At 43.0% G+C, this 18,656-nt stretch overlaps 1 protein-coding gene across 1 annotated transcript in view; it reads right to left on the bottom strand.

Annotated features, from left to right (window-relative positions):
• Positions 1-4,902, bottom strand: part of DPYS (dihydropyrimidinase) — a 69,145-nt gene extending 64,243 nt beyond the window's left edge. The window contains exon 1 of the mRNA XM_075825839.1: positions 4,440-4,902. Coding sequence (XP_075681954.1) covers positions 4,440-4,694 — 255 coding nt within the window. The 5' untranslated portion in view covers positions 4,695-4,902. The remainder of the gene's footprint in view (positions 1-4,439) is intronic.
• Positions 4,903-18,656: the final 13,754 nt, after the last annotated feature.

Genomic DNA, 18,656 nt, shown 5'->3' with positions numbered 1-18,656 from the left:
GGATATTTGGCCTGATTGACAAGTTCAGAAAACAGCCTACCCAAAAAAAAAAAAAAAGGCCTATACTCCTGGCGCTGCCCTGCTCCTTGTACAGCCGGCCTCCTGTGATGACGTTTCATCACATGACTGTTGCTGCCTTTGTTTGGCTACAGGGGTCACATGTAATAAAAGATCATCACAGGAGGCTTGCTGAACACAGGGCAGCCGGAAGGGCAGGCACATGTTGTTATGGGCGCGCCAGTAGAGTAAAAGTCTGTATTTTATTGTTTTTAGATTTTTTTTTTTTACTTTGACTGTTATTATTATGATTTTTTTCTAACCTACAGAATTTGCCATTTGTTGTGGAAATTTACTTTCATATTAAACTCAATGGGGTAATACTGCAACAAATGCGCTGCCTTTCCGCAACGTAAATTGACATGCTGCGGATTTATAACTTGCACTGCAGGTCAATTTATGCACGTATTATGTGCTGAGTTTTTCCACACGATGTGGATAAAATTTGATCATTCCGAATTTCTGCCGTTTGGAAACTGCAGCATATACATCAGTGTGAACTTACCCTAACTTCTCTAACGTGCTTTGACTTTTAATAAAGATGCGTGGATGTATCTATGCAGCACACCCAAGGCGTCTTGTCGTTATTTTGGCTATACTTATCTACACTTCTTGTGATATCTGCTTATAATCCCACGCTGTACTTCTACACAAGGGGTTATTGCGCTCATGTTTCCATATAGTCCAGGTGGAGTTCTTCCATAATCTTCCTTACATTCGCTCCTGCTGTATCTTTGTTACTGTAGATTGACAATCTTTTTTTTTTTTTTTTTAAATATCTTCCTTTTTAATGTCAGCACGGGTTCAAGAAGGGAAGTAAATGGTAGAAAAATCTGTCACACGCGGTAAATCGTATTTTCCACCTGCTGTCAGAGAGGCCAGTGGCCTTGTACCTCTGTTGGTTTACACTTGGATAAAGGAATGACCAGCATTTATCTTGCCAGAAAAATGTTTTCATTTCAGCTTTCGTCCTCCTCTGACCTCACTTAACTTTTCTTCTGCCTCGGTGATTGAGACCGGGCCGGCAGTGTCAATCTTCTGTAGAGATAAGTAGTCCTAAATACCGGAAAGCTGGCCACGAGCAGTAAGATGCTCTACTGACAATGATGATCGCTGAAATCTCCTGTTTTTTAACCTTTCTTCCCACTATATGGATTGTGTCATCGAAAGGTAATTTTCTTGGTGCAATAACCAAACCAGGGCAAAAATTCTGTCTCTGAATAGCAATTTCTAACATTTCACATTTTAAAATGACAATTTATTGAGTAGTTTTATAAATCCCTTGCTCTACTTATATAATACTGATATCGAATTAGATGTTTTCTGCTTTAGACATGAATGGAGAAGAAATTCAGAATTCTGTTGGTTTTCTCAGGGCTGCCATCAGGGGAGTATGACCGATACTGTCATCAGAGGCCGCCTGTCATCCATCGCGTTACTTTAGTAACTACTTGTGAGCATGGCCCCGGTGGTAGGTTACTTTGGAGAGAGGAATGGGCCATGCAATTAATGGAGGCCGTTCCTTTCTCCAAAGTAACTAACGATGTGGTTTTGCTCACAATGTACTGATGCTGACAAGTGTTATTAATTTGGGGGTCTGCAGGGCTCAGACTGCTTGTCTGTATGGGGCCCAGAAATTCCTGCCCTATAACCAGAGAGCAGTGCATTGTGGAAGATCAGATAACATTTACAGCCGGGTGCACGGAGCCTTTATGACGCCACTGAACAGGCAGCTCCATAATACCATAAGCATTCAGTTTGCCGCTTTATGGTTCTCCGTATCACACAATATTACAGAGATATTCTTCCCTACAAGCAATGCTTTTATAAAACTGCGTTATTTTTCTCAGATAAATATGACAGAAAAAACTCTGTATGCCTCCGCATCAAATCTGAGGCATACAGGGGTACAGTACTGTAAGGCACCATAGACTTCTATGGATGCCGTATTATGTCGCCGTATACCATGGAGTTGTTCTGGAGCCGTAACAGAGCCGTGTTTAGTAGCCATTACAACTCAGCTGTTAAGTCACATGACTGTCTGCAGAGTGAAGCAAAACTGCTGTCTGTTTCCAAGGGCTACTAGTAGAAAGCAGCAATGTAAATTGTTGTGCCTGCTGTTACTGACGGCAGGCACATCCTACCTACCGGCAGCCGCGACCCAGGTCACTCTCTTCATGCCGGCGTCTCCCTCCCCAGAGACGCCGCCACACACGGCTGCAACCAGGGGTGGGATTCAAATTTTTAACAAAAGGCTCCCTGTTTTGCAGACAAAGACATACTTGTTGGGGGGGGGGGGGGGGTTTCGCGGTGTTTCACGCCATGGAAAATTATTCTAATAATAAAATAAAACAATTACGATATTCCAAATACACCCTAAATTAAAGTGGACTCTAAATAAAGAAATTCCTTGTCCAGAATGTTTTAGTGTGGATTTCCAGCATATAAATACAGCACTAGAACCAAGCTCAGTACATAAATACAGCACCAGAACCAAGCTCATACATATATACAGCACCAGAACAAAGCTCAGTACATATATATACAACACCAGAACCAAGCTCAGTACCTACATACAGCCCCAGAACCAAGCTCGGTACATATATACACAACACCAGAACCAAGCCCGGTACATATATACACAACACCAGAACCAAGTCCAGTACATATATGCAACACGAGAACCAAGCCTAGTACATATATACAACACCAGAACAAAGCCAAGTACATATATACACACAACACCAGAACCAAGCCCAGTACATATATACAACACCAGAACCAAGCCCAGTACATATATACAACACCAGAACCAAGCCCAGTACATATATACAACACCAGAACAAAGCTCAGTACATATATACAACACCAGAACCAAGCTCAGTACATATATACAGCACCAGAACAAAGCTCAGTACATATATACAGCACCAGAACAAAGCTCAGTACATATACACAGCACCAGAACAAAGCTCAGTATATATACACAGCACCAGAACAAAGCTCAGTACATATATACAGCACCAGAACAAAGCTCAGTACGTATATACAGCATCAGAACAAAGCTCAGTACATAAATACAACACCAGAACAAAGCTCAGTACATAAATACAGTACTAGAACCAAGCTCAGTACATATATACATCCCAAGAGCCAAGCTCAGTACATAAATACAGCACCAGAACAAAGCTCAGTATATATATATACAGCCCCAGAACCAAGCTCAGTACATATATACAACACCAGAACCAAGCCCAGTACATATATACAACACCAGACCCAAGCCCAGTACATATATACAGCACCAGAACAAAGCTCAGTACATATACACAGCACCAGAACCAAGCTCAGTACATATATACAGCACCAGAACCAAGCTCAGTACATAAATACAACACCAGAAACAGGCTCAGTACATAAATACAGTACTAGAACCAAGCTCAGTACATATATACATCCCAAGAGCCAAGCTCAGTACATAAATACAGCACCACAACAAAGCTCATTACATATATACAGCCCCAGAACCAAGCTCAGTACATATATACAACACCAGAACCAAGCTCAGTACATATATACAACACCAGAACCAAGCTCAGTACATATATACAACACCAGAACAAAACCAAGTACATATATACAACACCAGAACCAAGCTCAGTACATATATACAGCACCAGAACAAATCTCAGTACATATATACAGCATCAGAACCAAGCTCAGTACATATATACAGCACCAGAACAAAGCTCTAGTCAACAAGTCTTAAGGACGCAAATACAGTTGAGTGCAGGGGAACGGTTCCGGTTTCCCGCTTCACCCCGGCTCTGTGAACCGGCTGTAATTTTAACAACCCGTTCGGGAGACCAGGGGTGACTTGGCCAGATCCCCCACCCTTGGCTGCAACCCCCACACTGATGCCTGTAGGGTGCGCGTTCTTTTTCCTGGCCTTAAAGGGCCAGTGCACGCACCAGTTCAGAGTTCCCTGGCCAATCCCTAATACATCCTGGACTATAAAAATAGCTCTTTCCTCTCCTTGCCTCAGCGTTGTTGTATCTACCCATGTTAGTTTGCAAATGTTCCCTTAGTTGTATCCTGTTCCCAGTGTTCCGGTATCCTGTTTCCTGTACCGCGTATCCATAATGTATCACGTATCCAGTAATTGTGTGTAGCACAGAGGATGAAGTCTAGTGTTGGAGTCCACTTCATCCTCTGTGCCATGTGTCATCTGCCATGCCTAGTGTCATCTGTGCCGAGGAGTCTGCTAGAGGACCCCCCTCTATTAACGTACTGTACTATTACGTTATGTTACAAAAAGGGGTTATTTACATAGAACCAGAAAACCCCTTCACAATTCGGTCAATGAACAGGTCATTCATTACCTTTGTCCCAGTGTAGAAATCATCCACAGAAGATGTGCCCATGAATGGGAACTCCATGTGCGTATGGGTATCAATGCCTCCTGGAATCAGCAGCTTACCGGTGGCATCAATGACCTTCACATCAGCAATGTCATCTGGCTGCAGGTTCTCTCCAATGTCTTGGATTATCCCATCTTTAATGTAAACATCAGTAATCTGTGACGAATCGCTGTTCACTATTTTACCACCTTTGATCAAAATCCGGTTTGATGCCATATGCCTCTCTGTTGGTTGTCTTTTTTTCCCGAAAATTGTCTCGGCCTCAAAAAAATTATTTTTAAAATATTACAGAAGAAACTTGAATTTCTTTGCACAATCCTATTAGAGATGTGTAACTGTACCCAGGACCTCTGCTACTCCTCACAGCTCTGGTTTGTTGCTGGACTCTGCTCCAGTATAGACGGTTATGTGACATAGCACATACCAGAGCCAGCTTTAAATATTATGGACAGGATTCACAGACCACTCCTCCGCCTTTTACGGGACACTCAGTCAGTACAACTATGTATGATTAACCATTCTTCTAAACTTGTCACTTATACAGAAAAGAGTATGATTTACAATATTGACCTTAGCATGAACCTTTAGCAACACATTGAGGAACCAAGACATTTTTTTGAGCTGTACATATATTACAAAACTTTTAGTTTTTATTTTCTTAAAAAGCCCTTTTGGTCTTGGGTAAATCTTTCAAACTTCCATTAACATAACCCCTAAAAAACCTGTCTATTGAGTAATGCGTTAGCACTAGGATTGGCATGGCAATAGTTGGTCACAACTTGAACCAGGCCCTGGTGTGTGGTCCCAACTAACAGAGTAAATCTGGTCTGATTGGCAGCTGGTGAAGTATAAAGCCAAAATAGCAGCATGAAAATATTATGAGAACAATTGCTGAACGAGTGATCGGTCATGTTTTCATTTTCCCCATGCTTTCTATAAAATAAATAAAAATTCAGGATGATGTTGGAAAATGATAATCGATTGGCAGCATGCCACCAAAGTTCTGTCTAGTATTGGCAAGGTGACCTTATTCCCATAACTGTCTCTAAAAAATGAAAAATATAGCTCCTTGTTCCCTGTCCCCTCCACTGGAAACTGCTGTAGTGCAGGAAGCGTGCCGAGGCAAAAATTATTACGTCATGCCTCTAGCCAACCCAATGCCCACCTATTGACACCCAGTTCAGCCCGCACAGTATAATACTCCCATAGTGCCTCCCCACACACACAGTAGAATGCCCCCATAGTTTCCCCCACACAATATCATTCCCTCATAAGTACCCCACACATAGTATAATGCCCAGTGCCTCCCCACAGTATAATGCCCCATAGTGACCCACACACAGTATAATGCCCTCCACACTGTATAATGCCCCATAGTGCCTACCTACACAGTATAATGCCCTCCACATAGTATAATGCCCCCATACAGTATAATGCCTCCATAGTGCCCTCCACAGTATAATTCCCTCAGAGTGCCTCCCCCACAGTATAATGCCCCCATATTGCATAATAAAATAATAAAAAAACCACTCACCTAGCCCCATTCCAACAATGAGCAAAAGAGATCCTAGGCGCGATGATGTCACTGCATCATGCCTGTGTGCGCCAAGCCGCTCATGGCCGGCATTACATAGCGAATGGTGGAGCAGGGAGCTGACGGCTCCCTGCTACATCATTGGATTCAACTGTATCTGCGTCCTGAGGATGCAGATGTTGTTGAAACCAGGGCATGCCGCCAGCTACCCAGGACAGCGGGTCAGCTCCCGGAGCCTGGGACTGTCCCGCTGGATCCGGGACGGTTGGGAAGCATGTATAAGCAAACTCCACTTACTCATAGGGCATAAGATATATAAAAATGACCCCTCTTTCACCAGCCTTCTATAGGACTGGGCCAGCCCCCACCCTAAGAATCATCTCTCTGATGCCATGAGAAACAGATTCTCATTTTACATAGATCTGCCTGAAATAGCACCATGCAACACATTCCCCTTTTTCTCCTCCAGTTCACATTGAACTCCTAATTTAAGCATTATGATGTTCTTTATTAACCCAGTCACTGCCAAAGATCTATGTAATAGGTCATATATTTAAATGATTGCCCTGACTAAAATTTAAGGGCTAAGCTTTTGGCACCATGTTAAAGCCCAGAATCAAGCTTGGAGAGTTTAAATTTGGAGACTAGGAAAAAAGTTTAACTTCCTAGTTCTGTGTCTGTGTAGGGGAACTCGAGCTGCAAGGGACAGCAGGAGGAAAGATCGCAGCCTGTAAAGGTAGTATTACACGGCCCAGCGTGGGCCATGTAAATGAGCGCCGATCGATGAGACAGCTCGTTGATCGCCGCTCGTTTGCTCCTTTCACAAGGAGCTAGTATGGAGAATATATGTTTACACAGTGAGATGTGCTGCGGGCAACGATAAAAGTTTATGCATTTAAAATTATGCAATCAGCCGATGAACGAGCATTTGCCCGATAATTGGCCAGTGTAAGGCTTCGTTTACATCTGCGTGGCGTTCCGTCTGAGCTTTCCGTTGGAACTGAGCCCTGATTTCAATGGTGACGGATCCGGTGCCAATGGTTTCCATTTGTCTCCGTTGTGCAAGTGTTCCGTCATTTTGACGTAATCAATAGCGTAGTCGACTACGGTATTGATTCCTTTAAAACCACGGAACCCTTGCACAACAGGGACAATCGGAAACCATTGGCACCTGATCCGTCACCATTGAAATCAGTGGTGATGGAAACGTTTCCGTTCATGTCTGTCACGGCTCCGTTCCGACGGAAAGCTCAGACGGAATGGAGCACTATCGCAGATGTGACTGAAGGCTTAATGGGCCTTTACTGTAATCTCCCCTCCTGTACATCCTTCCTGTGTCCCCGTGGGCTAATACACGAACTATTGTTTATGTTATCACCCAATTACTAATTAGAGAGGATATGTGCTTTCCGATTGTCACATATAGGTTCTTTTCGTTCTACTGAAGGGGTGAGAATTTTAGCAGTTGCATAACTAATCACCCACTGTGCCTTACTAGGATATTTGATTACTGTCATCTGGATCAGATATTAGTTTTGTTGATTTTGTTAAGATGTTTGCATGATGGGTTTCCCCGTAAAAGTATTTGACCTAGAACACGCAGGCAATTTAGCCCAAAAAAACGCACTAAATTGTGGTGCAGATTATCTGTCAGATACAGCACTTGCCCAACTCAACGGCCCAACAGCACCTATACTGCCAGACAAAGCCAATTTGGCTCTGGGCCACATCGCCCCACAGACAGCACCACAGCAACAAAAATTACCACACAACACCACAACCAAGTGGACAGATCAAAAAAGCTGACCTTTACATGTGGTCTCAGTGGACAAACTAGGAGCACATAGGCATGAACCCCCCCATGCAATCTCCTGCTAATTAAAAACAACTGGGCCAAATGGGTGAAGTTCTGGTACGAAGGCAAAACTAATTTTTTTCCGAGGTGAAGGACTATATATTCATCCAACAGGGGAGAAAGAGACAGACCACACAGCCACTTTTTATTTATTCTTTTTGCTTATTCACTTCTATTCACACTAAATTTGTAGTGTACGTCGGATGTATATCATGGGAACAATGGCGGATCATCATTAGGGCGTTAGGGGTGGCCCATGGCCGCCCAAATTACAATGCAGTTTTGTCACATTTTTGCAGTGAATCGCGCTAATAACCATGACAAAACTTCATTGTGTATGTCCCGCAAAAGGACCTGCAGACATAAGGTCACATGGCCTTATGTCTGCAGTTCTTGTTACGGTTTAAAGACCTGCTGGTCACTTGACCGCAAGTCCTAGAACAGCAGCAAGACTCTAGGGGGTCTGGGGTCTGTATTTAGGGGTCTGGTCCGAGGTCTGTATTTAGGGTGCTTGTTCTGGGGTCTGTATTTATTTAGGGGGGGTCTGGTCTGGGGACTGCAACAGCTTAGAAGGTCTGGGGTCTGTATGTATAGTATGAACTACTCTGGGGTCCGAATTTATTAGTCTGAGTAAAAGGGGTTTTCCGGGCACATCGATAGGTCATCAGTATGAAAAACCAGTCCGTGCCCAGACAACCCCTTTAATGTATGGTTCTGGGCCTTGGTGTCAGAGTTTTTGTTTTTCTATAGAGGCTGGAAATGGCTGCAGAAGCGAGGAGCAAATATGTCTCATCAGGAGAAGTCTCCATAGCAGTCTGTGTCAGATGGAGAAGAAAAGAAAACAGCTCCCATTAGAGAAGACGTCACTTGTGAGTCACTGGATCTATAGAGGATCTGTCCCCTCTCCTGTCATGTCTTGTATTCCACATAAAGTCTTTGTGTATCCAGGAATAACAGACAAATGTGTGTTACCATTCCCATTGTCAAGAGGATGTGTCCCTACACAGTGAGATACGGTCAGGGATGGTTGGAGACTGTCAGTATGTAGGGACACACCCATTTGTCATTTCTCACACAGAAAGGTGGTGTTCACTATAGACACGGCATAGCGGCGGTGGGAAAGGGGGCCCAAGTTTGTGGAGCAGCCCATGGCTTTTGGTCTACTTTATCCACCACTGCATGTGAAGTATGTCCGACAGAAGCTGCCAAGGTATGACACTGTATGTCATGCAGTTGAATACGTCACCCATTCACTCCCATTATGAAAATATGTAATGCCTCTGTAATGAATAGTGTAGTTGATAAAGCTATTAAATACACTTTAAAAAAAAGGCATACCACCTTGACAAAGGAGTTTTTCCATCTTAGACTTTTACGGCATATCCACAGGATATGCCACAAATGGTCGATAGATACGGGTCCACCTCTGGGACCCGCGCCTATCTCTAGAATGGGGCCCCCTAAACCCCGTTCTAGCTTACTTGGCTCCCGCTGCCTCCCGGCCACTTCGTGGTTAGGTGGTCAGGAGTTATGGAAACAGCCGAGCTAACCATGAAGTGGCCGGGAGGCAGCGGGAGCCAAGTAAGCTAGAACGGGGTTTAGTGGGCCACGTTTTAGAGATAGGTGGAACCCGCAATCCATCAGATATTTATGGCATAGCCTGTGGATATGTCATAAATGTCCAAGATGGGAAAACCCCTTTAAGGACACTTTATTGGCATATGGAGCTTTACCGGCATATATGCTGAACGTACACTGCAGTGTGAACATAGTTTACGCTATGGCGAGATCCGACGTACTATTACGACGGATGTACACCATTACAATACGGCGCGGGCACAGAAGGTAGCACAGCTAGCACTTGCCGCATATGGAGCGGACTACATACGCAGCAGGTGCTAGCTGTTTCAAACAGCTGACACCTACCTGCAACGGCCGGCATCAGAGCTAATTCTGATCCTGGCCTTCAACCCCTCAAATTAATAGCGACCACAGCATCTGACCGATTAGACAAAGGAAGGGGACTCCCTCTGTTTCCCAATCCCCCCCCCACCCCCCCGCAACAAAATCACGGTGTGCTTATTGAAGGCCTCCAAGTTTACCTTTCTGTGATTTGCCAGGGGCAAGGCTTAATAGTAAAGAACAGATAGAGGCAATACAGTGCAATACATAAGTATTGCAGTGTATCTAATGAGCGATCCATAGATCACATGTTTAAGTCCCCTAGCAGTACTAAAAATAAAAGTAAACAAGCTTAATTAAAATTTTAAAAACAAAGAAAAAATATAACTAAAAGTTAAAAAAAAAAGTTTTTTTTCCCATTTTCACCAAAAATTATGTAAGCAGTAAAAAATAAATAATTAGTATTGCTGGTCCGTAAAAGTCAGAACTATTATATATATCATGTTATTTGACTCGCCGGGTGAACAATGTAGGGGAAAAAAAATATCACAATGCAAGTCTTGCTGTTTTTGGTTGCATTGATTCCCAAAGAAAATGGATTAAAAAAAAAGTGATCAAAAATCACATGTACCCCAAATTGGTACCAATAGAAACAAAATTTTGCACTGCAAAAACAAACAAAAAAAAAGCCCTCACACCGCTCAATCTACAGAAAAACAAAAAAAGTTACAGCTCTCAGAATATGGTGACACAAAACATTTTTTTTAACAAATAGTTTTTTCTTTCTAAAAGTAGTAAAACATGAAAAACAACTATATAAATTTAATTTTGCCGTAATAGTTTTGACCCACAGAATAAAGTCAACACGTCATTTTTACTGCATGGTGAACGCCGTAAAAACTAATTCCAAAAAACAAAGAGGGAATCGCTGTATTTTTCCCATTCCACCCCACAAAGATTTTGTTTCAGTTTCCCAGTACATTATATTGTACATTAAATGGTGCCATTAAAACACTACAACTCGTCCTGCACAAAAACAAGCCCTCATATAGTTATGTCGACGGAAAAATAAAAAAAAGTTATGGCTCTTGGAATGCGACGATGGTAAAACGAAAAAACTCCAAGGGGTTAAAGACACCACATCAGTAGACAATATCCTGGCTTTGGACATGTCATGCCTATTATTAATAAACTCTGTAGTGCAGGATATATAAGAAAATGTTCCCAAACTGGACTCTAGTAACTGGTGATGTAGGCCACAAGTGTCGCGTGCTCATTTTGTATATTCTGAATTCATTTATTCAGCAGATTTTGGAAACCACTGTTTTATAAATACCTAGAAGGAGCTATTAACCCTTAAGAAACGAGGCAATTTTTCGTGACAGTCTTACATCAAACAATAAAGTAATCACACAGTGACAATACATTTATAAAAAGCAGGATATGGGTGCATTTACACGAAATGTTTCTGTCTGCGCAGTAAAAAAGCGCATTACAAAATTATGATAAAATTGCCGTAGTTTTGTAATACAAATTTCGGGCCGTGCAGGTTTTACAGGTGAAACACATTTATTTTACAGCTTCAGTTGTAAAAACTTCACGGGTGAAAAGCGTATTGCAAAACTGTGGCAATTTACAGTAAAACTGCATGCGGTTTTTCAGCAATTTGCAATGCAGTTTTTACTGTGTGGTCAAAAAAAGTCTCATGTAAATGCACCTTATCAAGGAATAACAGGTTAGTGCCAGTGGTGTAACTACCGCCGTAGAAGCCGTAGCGGCTGCTACGGGGCCCGCTGCATGAGGGGGCCCGTGTCGCCGGCCGGCACGGGCCCCCACCATGGCCGGAGGCTCCGCTAGCAGCCGCTATGTCTGCTACAGCGCGACGCCACTGAACACTACGGCAGACCAGGGAGGTATCTCCCCGCTCTGCCATTAAACAAAAGACATGTATCCCCTATCCACAGGACAGGGGATACATGTGTGATCGCTGGCATTGATAGGGAGAACGGGGGACCGAAAGTCCCCTGAAGTTCTCCATCACAAACCTCGGACTTCCGGGGTCTGTGTCGGCAGCTCCGTAGAAATGAATGGAGCGCCGGTCGCGCTTGTGCGCATGCGTGACCAGCACTCCTTTCATTTTTATTGAGCTACGCAGACTCCGGAAGTCAGAGGTTAGTCATGGAGAACTTCGGGGGACTTTCGGTCCCCCGTTCTCCCCATCAATGCCAGCGATCACACATGTATCCCCTATCCTGTGGATAGGGGATACATGTCTTTTGTAGGACACACTGTAGGTCGGATTTTTTTGGGGGGTTGTGGCTGTACGGCGTTACCTACATGGGGGGCTGTATGGCTTTACCTACAGGGGGGGGCTGTATGGCGTTACCTACAGGGGGGGGTGTATGGCGTTACCTACAGGGGGGGTGCTGTATGGCGTTACCTACAGGGGGGGCTGTTTGGCGTTACCTACAGAGGGGCTGTATGGTGTTACCTACAGGGGGGGCTGTATGGCGTTACATACAGGGGGGCTGTATGGCGTTATCTACAGAGGGGGCTGTATGGCGTTATCTACAGGGGGGGCTATATGGCGTTATCTACAGGGGGGGCTGTATGGCGTTATCTACAGAGGGGGCTGTATGGCGTTATCTACAGGGGGCTGTATGGCGTTATCTACAGGGGGGGCTGTATGGCGTTATCTACAGGGTGGGCTGTATGGCGTTATCTACAAGGGGGGTTGTGTGACACCCAGGGGAGGGGGGGCCCCAGTCAAAAGTTTTCTGTGGGGCCCAGTCTTTCCTAGTTACACCCCTGGTTAGTGCAATAACAACGTGACTATGCTGAAGGTATTTAGGCAACGTGATACAAGAAACTGTCGGGCTGTGATGCTATTCCTGGAACAAGTGCAATATACAGCGATCAAACGGTGAAATAACTGAGAAGACTGATCCGTCCATCTAAATGTGTCTTCAATTAGGACAAATTAGGAGAAGAACGTCTACATCGGGGATCTCCAAACTGTGGCTCTTCAGCTGTTGCAAAACGACAACTCCCAGCCTGCAGCTGTCAGGGCATCTTAGAGACTACTGACGGACATGATTATTACATAATCTAGCTAGCATCTGGCCTGGACTGGCAACCGCAGCATGATCCACAGCGTCATCTTCTCCAATGGGTGAACCTCGCCATGTAAAGCTGACCATACGTGGGATAACTTTGGCCTTATCTGACCAGCTGTCTGATATATTTTGCTATTGGGACGTTAGTTGGCTCACACACAAAATGATATCTCCAGTAATAAGAAATGTGTTCTCCCACATGACCAATAGTGACGTTAATATTACATTTACATATTTAGGCTCTTTTCACATCACGTTTGGAAGATTCACTCCCCTGTAAGTCTTTTTTGAGAGCAGCCAGACCCCATATGTGTATTATTGTCGGTGACCACGACAGTTCGGTATATTGGAAGACCATACTTTGCGGTCAATGGGACAGGAAGTGATGTCATTTAAATGACAGATCAGGAGGACATCTTTTGGAGCTGAAGGGGGCATCACGCAGGAAAAGGACTCTCGTATATGGCACATAAGTAACATGTTTTCTCCCTGAACCTATAGAGATGTCTAGCTTAGAAAATCAATTTTCATAAACCTTATTAGGGAATTCTAAGTTAATAGAGAGGGGTTCTCTGTTCCAGATCTTCATCAGTTGGCCAGAGTGTAGAGCAGTTATAAAGAGGAGGCCACACTGCAGACAAAAAAGAAAATAAGGGAGGGCCTCCATGACTAAAATAAATGGGAGGGGTAGCGAGTTGGTTGGCCTATGGGAAGTCTAAGACAGGGATAGTAGGAGGGCTAGTGGGATAAGGGGTGGGGTGTTTAGAGGCTGTACCTTTTCCCTGGTGTCTCTCTCCCTCTCCTCGCGAGGATGCTGAAACAGGAACATGGCCCCACCCGCCCGCCCTGGATTGGAGTATTCCTGCAAATTTTGCTGGTTGTTTTTTTTTTTTACCGGCTGGTGGGCTGAAGCTGGTGGTGGGTGTCTAATGTGGTCGTGTTGTGGTGTCATTGCAGCTGCGGGGGGGAGTCCTTGAAGTAGGTTGTAAAAAGTGGTTGCACAGGATGCACCCCCCAATTAGTTGGAAGACGGCTTCTTAGGGTGTTACCCCTTTTGAAGGCTGGGATATATATGGTGGAGGTCATCTGCAAAAAGGTAATCGGTGCCCCCAAGCTGGGTTACGGCTGGGGGTAAGGTATTGGTGGGCAGATGACCAGTAAATAAAATATCGGTGGCTTCAAGGACTTGCCCCTGTCATTCTGTTTGTTAAAATGTTATGACCCTGATAGGGTCGCAGTTTGTTATTTATTTATATGAAGAATTCCTTTGTGGGAATTCAAGGTTATTTTAATTTATTAAAAATTCCTTGTTATTAAAATAATAAACGGCTGCTGTGGCCATTAAAATTCAACTCTGTTTCGGTGTCTGCTTTACTAAAAGGTAGGATGCATATAGGGGTACACGACTCGACGTGAGTCAAGAATGTCTCTCGTTCTGGAGGACCGGTCCTGTCCTGTCCTGTGTTAGACAGATAGCCTATTGATATAAATGGGCACTGTGTATTGCTTAATTTCTCTGTGGTGGCACTGCAGGGAAACTGATCACTCACAGATATGTCCACGCTTACGTTTCCGCGAGTTTCATTAAGGACTTCAATTTCTCATGATACAAATTCAATACATTATTGCGACATGCTAGCAAAACCCTCGTCAGGCTGCCATGCACGTCACAACCACTTAGTGACCACACAGACACATAGCATAAACTTCCAATAGAGTATAGCGAAATATATATTTTTTTCAAAAGCTGGTTATCTCACGCCACACATCTTCGTATAAGGCCTCATGCACACGGCCGTGCCCATAGTCATGGCCCGCGATTGCGAGCATAGCTGGCCGCCGACTGCCGTGGGCTACATTTTCGTGCAATGCTCCCTGTGAAAGTGATTAGAATATGTTTAAAAGATAACATTTTGCATGGACTCCATCTTGTATGGTAGGCGTCCATTTTGGATCGTTGGAATCCATCTTTTGGCCTAAAGGAGCCATCTTGAGATTAATAAGTAAAAAGTAATATGTCAGCAGATGTCTTGAAGCAATTCTATGTTGTGTTCTTGAATTGAATGTTATATTACTCTTGTGAGGAGCAGATCAAATAGCCTTGGCCGAATGAACAATGACATTATTTACCATGAGGGAGGGGATTTAGCCCTCTGTTTAAATGATTTAAACTTATCTGCAGTCTCCATTCTCTAGTGAGATAAGAAGGAGACAAATTAACTTGTGTCTCTGAAATGTGTGTCTTCTCCATGGGACAAGGTTCAGGCCACCTGGGGCTTGGAGGGTGAAGAATTATTATAATGCATTGAAATATTCTCATTGGCTGAATCAGAGTCATTATCATATTGTAGATGATTGGCTGAAACCAAAGCCTACACCATTCCTGTCATTATACTTATATACTTGTTTGGATCAATAAACCGCAGAGAAGGATTTTGAGCATACAAGCATGGTCTCTTGTGTCGTCTTTTCTCTCAGATATATATATCTATCACCTATGATTTGGAAGCTGGATAAATTACTGGAGGGCGGGTATCGGTTGACATACCCATTACAAATTTCAGTCTAATATATTTTGGCCCATGATTGCGTTAACAGTTTTTGGTGCCGAAAACGCGGGAGATTGCTCGTCTGATACGCTGTCGCTGGAGGCCTGACGGCATTTGCATCAGTGAATATAAAAAACCGGCCGGTACGTAAGAAGCTTATTCTTACAAACATGGTTCACTCATTCATTGCCGAGGCCGGAATTAGCGGTCATGACGTCACATCTCCTGATACGCAGTGTTTATCCAGCAGGTATGTTGAACGCTTTTAGTGTGATGAATGATTGCAGATACGTACGTTATCTTGAGTTGTTGTACAGATGTGTGAATCTTGGAGGTTCATGGTATGGGAGAATTTTTGCCGGTATTGAACATTGAAATTGTTAAGATTGAGAACAGAAGCTGTGAGGAGTGAGTGCGTGACCCCCTCCTGTGAAATGTGATGATGTGGGAAGAGGAAAAAAAAAAGAGAGAAACTTGTGTAGAAGTAGTGTGAATCCATGGCGTACATCTGTCTGTGTAAGATGAGGAAGCTGATGCTGTGTAGTGAACCTGCAATGAACTGTGAATTGTTATAGGTCTGTTGAAAATTGTATTTATTATTTGGCTGTTGTGTAGAAACTGTTTAGGATCAAAGGGGAATGTTTTCCTGTTGCCTGCTTGCTCTACGATAGTCGAGTGACGGGGACGCCTGGCTCGGCGTGGTACTATGTGTCCATAGGTGACACAATCTGTCCGTAGGTGGCAGAATCTGTCCGTAGGTGACAAAGGTTGGTTGGATATTCGTAGGTAATATCCTGTAGTACTTTTAGTACCACAAGGACTACTGTGGTTAAGTCCTGATAATGGAGAACTTGGAGAGCAGAGCAACAGGGGAAGCTCCGTAGTGTGATGTACAGCCAAAGATTATTGTGACAAACAGGGGAAGGAAGACGCTATAACAACTAAAAGGGGTTCTGTAATAATAGGTTCTTTGTCAGGATTGTAGTAGTCAAATGAATATATATGAAAGTGCATGTGAGATGTGTGATAAGGGTGTATGTACCATTACCCAGTGCAAATAAGGAAAACTTTTTGAATGTTGTTTTGAATAATCATTGATACACTTTTAGCACACACTGCCAGCTTGTAATATTATGTGTAAGGGTCCTTAACAACCAGTTGTATGCATTGTCAGACTGGCATAAGGTGGGAATCAGTACAGACTGATTTCTAGCACGCATTTGATAATCTGGTATGGACTTTTGATGTAGTATAACATCCAAGTCAGTCAGTCTGTATTAATATGAGACCGCTGGAAATGAATACCGTTGTAACATAACAATCTGTGTTCAAAGCAAAGAATGACCCACATGTGTCGTAGTAGTATAACTACCTACACAATTACAGTAAGGGACATTGGTATTGGCGCACACCCGAGGCCCTTAAAGAAATAAATCACCAACATACGTAGCAAATCCCTGGACTACAGCCCACAGAGTGAATGGCTGAGTGGGGAGGATGAGAAATGTGATCAAATTAGTTGATTGTTCAAAAATGTAGGTGGATGTTAATAAATGGCTGTTTGTGAACAGACAGAGACAGAAAATGAATCCGGAGTGCTGCATATAAGGAATTGATGATGATGATGACAAATATAGATTGTGACGAGAGGGGCTGCGTGATTTAACATGTGTGTGATATAACGTGTGCAGTGTGAAGTCTGAAAAGCAGACTGATGTAAGCTTATATATAGAGCATGGACTGATGAGACAAGTAATTACAATATTGCACTGATTTTAGATCTATATTGTGTACAATTTTTAATGTTTTGTGTATAGGGTTAAATTGGAGTCATTTTAGAAAAGCATTGGTCTGAAGGAAAGGGGGGTTATATGTGTGAGACAGGAGAAGGCCGCTCGCTGGTTGCAGTGGTTAGGAATGTTTCTTATCTTTGCGCATGCGCTGCTGTCCGTAAGTACCGAGTGTGTAAAATATTATGTCAGAATTTGTCTGCATAAAAGATAAAAGTTCCGCTGCATATTTATGTGTTATGATGTGATAAGATTTAACGTTGGAATGTTTTGAACTTAATTCAAATGAATTAAAATACAGATATTGTGAGACATGGGGTCTTGAAGATGTATGTACCCCTACTGTTCCCTACTCCCACATAGAGTTTATTGGTTTGCAGTAATTAATATTAGCAGATATATTATTTGCTGTTTTATTGGATAAAGAATTATAGTTGTTTTTGTTTTTACATATGCATAGGAAGAAGTGCTATAGTACACTGACTAAATGTCATTTTTGAAAATGTATGAGGTTTTAAAAGTAAATGGTTGCAAGGTATCTAAAAGAACATGATGTTTTGCCACGAGAAAGTCACTTTTGTTTTAGGCTATTGTGTATTATAGGGGGCCAAACGAGTGCCGCACAGATAGAGTGCCCAACCTTATTATGTTGAGATGTAGTTTTGAACCCTGCTACATTACTTTCGCAGAGTCCAAAAAGGGAGGAGTAGTGAGGGGACTGATAAGGTACAATTTTATTTTGTTTGGAATTAATAAATTTGGTTTGAGGAGGTCTACAAAATGTGTATGAGACCCCAATGAGTAATCCAGATTAAATGTGTATGAGAGTAACCTAAATGTTGAGGTTTTTCTGTGTAGATCCTTCCAGAACGGTAAATATGGAACTGGGTATGCTGTTCTGTAGTCTCCACCCAATATGAGGTATTGTGTAAGAGACCATGTGTTTTTACAGATTTAGTTGGGAAGGAGGTGAAAAATATCTGAACATTGTTAATTTTATGCCAGATTTTTAGTAAAAATATTTTTATTGTGGTATTAATCAGGTATCTATAGGATCTGATGGGGGTGGGATTCTCAAGTGTTCTGGATTATCAGATGAGTGTGGAGAAGTGCATAACATTTGTTTTTTTGAGAATGAAGACGCCACCCCTTTGAAATGTTCTATCTATATGTGATATGGGTGTTTAATGTAAATTTGTAATGTAGAGATACTTCATCATATACAGTATGTACAAGACAGGATACGAGGCACCAGGTAAATTACCCAGAAACCACTCTCACCTTCTTGTTCATCTCAAGGAGCGGAGCTGGAGGTGCACGCTGAGGCTTGTAACCTGGCAGAAGGTAAGACGGCCGACATTTACACTGACTCTAGGTACGCTTTTGGTATCGCCCACAATTATGGGCCAATTGGTAGTAGGAACTTTATTGG

The sequence above is a fragment of the Rhinoderma darwinii genome, chromosome 5 (assembly GCF_050947455.1).
Source record: "Rhinoderma darwinii isolate aRhiDar2 chromosome 5, aRhiDar2.hap1, whole genome shotgun sequence".
Taxonomy (NCBI): domain Eukaryota; kingdom Metazoa; phylum Chordata; class Amphibia; order Anura; family Rhinodermatidae; genus Rhinoderma; species Rhinoderma darwinii.
The sequence above is the reverse complement of the archived record's forward strand: the minus strand, read 5'-3'. Positions and strand labels throughout refer to the sequence as shown.